This window comes from Rhea pennata, unplaced genomic scaffold (assembly GCF_028389875.1).
Source record: "Rhea pennata isolate bPtePen1 unplaced genomic scaffold, bPtePen1.pri scaffold_44, whole genome shotgun sequence".
In the NCBI taxonomy this organism is placed as follows: domain Eukaryota; kingdom Metazoa; phylum Chordata; class Aves; order Rheiformes; family Rheidae; genus Rhea; species Rhea pennata.
The window spans coordinates 878,689-883,684 of record NW_026907683.1 but is presented as its reverse complement, the minus strand read 5'-3'; the positions used below and the strand labels follow the sequence as shown (position 1 = coordinate 883,684).

General features: G+C 51.1%; 1 protein-coding gene across 1 annotated transcript; it reads left to right on the top strand.

Moving 5' to 3' along the window:
- The first annotated feature begins 676 nt into the window (after positions 1–676).
- LOC134154794 (olfactory receptor 14A16-like) lies at positions 677–1,612 on the top strand. Its single transcript, XM_062601451.1, has one exon. It carries the CDS (start codon positions 677–679, stop codon positions 1,610–1,612), a length of 936 nt encoding a protein of 311 aa, XP_062457435.1.
- The last annotated feature ends 3,384 nt before the right edge of the window (positions 1,613–4,996 follow it).

The following is a 4,996-nucleotide window of genomic DNA, read 5'->3' as shown; positions in this document are numbered from 1 at the left end:
GAAAGGGAGGGAATTTTGGAGATCTGCACTTGGACACTGGATCCGTCTGCTCTCAGCAGGGGCTGGTTTCTTTTTAGAGTAACATCATCCTCCAGCTCAAAGAGGTGTTAGCACAGGAGAGCTGGGAATGAGACTAACAGGCAGGTGAGATGTTCCCACTCCAAGTGACAGTGGATGTTTTCCTCTCACGACTCAGAGTAGAAATGCCGAGGATTTCTGCTCTAAAGAGCACTCCCAGGGGTGACAGGGGCATCTCAAAGAAAATAATATGAAAAAGATCCTCAAAAAACATTTCTGCAATTCTTATTGTTTAGAATTGGGAGTGAAGTTGCTGCAAAGCCCTTCCACAAGAGGAATGGATTTCACTTAACAGAAATTGTTAATGTCAGAGTGAGTCACCAGAATTCTCACATACCACCCAAAAGGTACAGTAGAACAGACACTTGGGACCATGGGCAGAGGTCTTTGCTCTTCATGACACACTCAGCCAGCATAAATGAGAGCTGGAGGAAGGGAACTGCACAAAGGGCATCCCAATAAAGAGAGAAGCAATATGGGATTGTTAAGAAGAAAATTATTTATTTATATATTTATTTATTTATTGTTCTATAAAAGTCTCTCCTAACTTCTTAATGTCTTTTCTCCTTTCAACAGCCCTTGTGATTAATGTGAACAAATGTCCAACAGGAGCTCCCTCAGTGAGTTCCTCCTCCTGGCATTTGCAGACACACAGGACCTGCAGCTCTTGCACTTCTCGCTCTTCCTGGGCATCTACCTGGCTGCCCTCCTGGGCAACAGCCTCATCATCACAGCTGTAGCCTGTGACCACCGCCTCCACACCCCCATGTACTTCTTCCTCCTGAACCTCTCCCTCCTCGACCTTGGCACCATCTCCACCACTGTCCCCAAATCCATGGCGAATTCCCTGTGGGACACCAGGGCCATTTCCTACACAGGATGTGTTGCACAAATGTTTCTATTTCTCTTCTTGTTAGGAGGAGAGTATTGTCTTCTCACAGTCATGGCTTATGAGTGCTACGTTGCCATCTGCACACCCCTACACTATAGCACACTCATGGACAGCAGAGCCTGTGTCAAAATGGCAGCAGCTGCCTGGGCCAGTGGTTTTCTCCATGCTCTCCTGCACACTGCCAACACATTTTCCATACCCCTCTGCCAAGGCAACACAGTGGACCAGGTCTTCTGTGAGATTCCCCACATCCTCAAGCTCTCCTGCTCAGATTCCTACTTCAGGGAAATTTGGCTTCTTATGGTTAGTGCTTTTTTATTCTTTGGGTGTTTCATTTTCATTGTGGTGTCCTACGTGCAGATCTTCACTGTTGTGCTGAAGATCCCCTCTGAGCAGGGCCGGCATAAAGCCTTTTCCATGTGCCTCCCTCATCTGACCGTGGTCTCCCTATTTGTCAGCACAGCATTTTTTGCCTACCTGAAGCCCCCCTCCCTCTCTTCCCCAGCTCTGGACCTGGTGGTGGCTGTTCTGTATTCGGTGCTGCCTCCAACACTGAATCCCCTCATTTACAGCATGAGGAACAAGGAGCTCAAAGATGTCCTGAGGAAACTGATTCAGCGCATCCTAGGTCAGCAGCAATAAGCTGCCCATGCCTCCTCTTGTGAGGTCCCCTCTCTGTGAGCAGCTGACAGGTCAGGAGAAGCCTCATGGCCTGGATGGTGGTGGGGAGCTGACTCCTGGGTTTGTTGCGTGTGCCCAGAGGAGAGATTGACCCCTGCAGAGCTCTACAGCAGCAGAGAAAGGCAACAAATTAATCAAGCAGAAGTAGATGTCCCCCATCATCTAACACAAATTCTAGTCTACTCTGTCATCCTGCGTTAGTACTGCTACGTTTCAAATGTGGATGATGTTCTCTGGTGAACATGGACATGGAGCTTGACTTTGTTGAGTTCCTAAGTAGAAGCTTGCAGCCTACTCCTGGTCATCATGGGAGTCCAACTAGATCTTTTAAACTACTGAATAAATCTAGTGCTGGTGTACGCAGTGGTGCTAATAATCTCTTCTTCCCAAAGTGTGTGTTAGGCATGGGCGTTGAGTGTGAGGTCTCTTTTGTCTGAGTACCTGCTCAGGCAGCAGTGGTTCATGGCGGGGGAAGTTATTTTGAGGAAATGTGTATCTCTGAAGCCCGTAGCAGCTGTAGGCGTGTGTTGGGGGTTTGCCCTTGTGAGGTCACTTCTCTGAGCAGGTGGTAGATCAGGAGAAGACACGCAGCCTGGATGGTGGTCGTGAGGTGACTTCTGGGTTTGTTGTGTGTGCCCAGAGGAGGGACTGACCACTGCAGAGCTCTACAGCAGTATGTAAATGTAACTATTCAGTCAAGCAGATGTTCCACATCGTCTGACAGAAATTCTGTTCCAGTCTGTCATCCTGTGTCAGTACTACTACATGAAAAATGTGGGTGTTGTTCTCTGGTGAATATGGACATGGAGTTTGACTTTGCACTTGTTGATAAGTAGAAGCTTGCAGGCTGCTCCCGGTCAGCTAGGGAGTCCATACAGAGTTTTGAGGCTGCTAAATCAATCTGATGCTGATGTAAGCAGTGGTGTTAGTAATCTCTTCTCCCCATTGTCTGTGTGTGCTTTAGAAATTCCCCCTGTGGAAACAGCAAGGAGCTTGTGAGATGTTCCTGCAAGGTCTAAATGCTGTGTCTGTCTTTCAGGTGTCCAGCTCCTTTTATGACACATTTGGAACTGTAATACATTAGAGGTTGGTGATTTTCTGTCCAAGTGTGCAGCCAGTGGAGAATGGGTGCCAAGTCTGTTGGAGGAGACAGAAGGAATGTCACCCCCAAACAGGTACCGGCCACATTTTGAAAGAGATGTTCTTTTCAGGGAAGTTGAGGCACAAATGAGTGGCAAGAAGTGGCCCGATCAGGGCTTGTGAGAGCACTCCTCTGCTTCCTGGAGAAGGGAAGTAACTGTGTATAGGACTGTGAGTGGATGCTGAGAGGCAGTGATTGTTGCAAAGCCTTGGAGGACTAGAAGGGAACTGCAGAGTTGGAGAGCTGGGCTTTCTGTGTTGTGGGGCACTTGGGGTGCCCTCTGTGTTGCTGATGCAGAGGTGCACATTTGCTGGCCCCCGTCTGTGAGGCGAGCAGTGGTGTGGGCAGGGTGTCACAGTGCAGGGGTGCCGGGTGGTGGGTCCGGGTGGTGGTCCCAGTGTTTTGGTGCTCATCATGGGAGGAGATAGCTGGAGAGGGCGGTGCTGTGTGTGGGCAGTGGTACCAGAGTGTGGAGCTGGGGAGCACTGCAAGGTGGGGGTGTAAATATGCTGGCTGGGCCTAGGCTGCCCTGGTGTCATGGGCCAGAGTTGCTGGCAGCCTGCTGCCTTTGATGCACTGAGGTTCAGGCCTTGGGGTTGCCAAGCGCTTGCCAGCACCTACAGCATGGATTTTTCCTGAAGGCCAGGGAGTGTTTCTCCTTGCTCCCGGATGCGAACCAAGCCTGCATTTTCCCTCCTTTCCTCTCATTTCCTCTTGCTCATAAGAGCTTTGGTCTGCAGCAGTGTGTGCTGAGAGGAGCGGACGTTGTGGGAGATGTGCTTTTCTGGGTGGGCCTTTGCTGGAAGCTGGAATCCCTTTGAAGGAGTGAAGGCCTTGTGGTGTGGTGGTCTTTGGAGAAAGGCAGGTGAGTTCTTGGGAGCTGACTGTCAAGGGGTGGAATCCTTCCTGTACCATATTTCTTTGGAGGAGTGCCTTTGGATGGGAGCAGCAAGGCAAAAGTGCCCTGCAAGGGATGTGCAGCCCAGGTCTCTCTTCCTTCCAGGTGCAGTCTCTGCAATTTACCCCACCATCCCGCTGTAGTGTGAGCTTTCTGTGCTGCAGCGGGGAAATAAGAAAGCAGCCACGTGTAGCCATCAGTGTGCTAAGTGTGGTGTGGTTAGGTGCTGACCCTGCTGACCCTGGCAAGGGACTGGATTTTGCCTGTGCTTTGGGTGGTGGTGGTGAGGAGCCCCACTTAGCTCTAGCTGCATTGCTCGGAGTAGCTGGAGTCAAGGCAGTGGTGGTGAGCACATACATCTGACTGCTAGCCTCCCAGCTGTTTGGCGTGCATTATGTCCCCTCTGTTCTTGAAGCCTTTTACTGCTGGCTACGTTGTGGGAAGGCCTAAGCTCAGGAGCTGTGTCATGTCAGGTACTGCTCTGGAGATGGCTCAGCACCACGCTTTGTCCTCTGGCATCACTCCCTGGATTCTCTGAGGATGATCGATGGCAAATGGCAGGTCATCAAGGCCAGGGCCCAGGTCTGTGTGCTCCCTAACTGAGTTTCAGTGCCAACCTCAGCTGTCGCGTGTTGTGGAGTGGCCTGTGAATGGGACAGTCAAGTCCTTCTGCTCCTGTCAGGCATGGTGGGTCATGCTTCCTGATGTACTTAAGACATGGAGCACCATCTTTGACCCTTTCTTGCCCAAAGCATCCCTCTGGCAGCATGCGATGCCCAAGAAGCCTTGCATTTATTTCAGAGATTCGCAAAGCTGCCATGAGCTCCAGCAGTCTCTGAGGCCACTGCATTTCCCGTGGTGCTGAAGCCTGCCCCCAGCCAGTCATCTCTGGGTACCTTGTGGGCTGTCAGAGGCAGCTCTCATCTGCATGTGGAGAATGAGCCTGTGGATCTGTCCTTCTTTTTTGTTCAAGTGAAGCTGCCTTATGCCATTTCAGAAGAAAGTGTTTGTCCTGCCTCCAAGCTGTAGGGAAGAGAAGGCGTGAGGATGGGCTTCCCTTTGAAGGCTCTAGGGGCCTGTCAGTAGGGAGGCCCCTTTGGGTGAGTGCCTTGAGGGCATGTGAGGCAAAAGTGAGCAGCAAGAGCTGGCCTGATCAGCAGCTGTGAGAGCGCTTGCTCTCTGCTTCCTGGAGATGGGAAGTGACCATGTCAGGGCTGTGAGTGGATGTTCAGAGGAAGCACTGTTTCCAAGGCGTTGGAGGCCTAGAAGGGACTGGAAGGGCTGGAGACTTGGGCTTTCTGTGTTG

Excerpts from the sequence above, each read along its gene's own strand:
- LOC134154794 (XM_062601451.1), top strand. The coding sequence starts at position 677 with ATGTCCAACAGGAGCTCCCTCAGTGAGTTCCTCCTCCTGGCATTTGCA.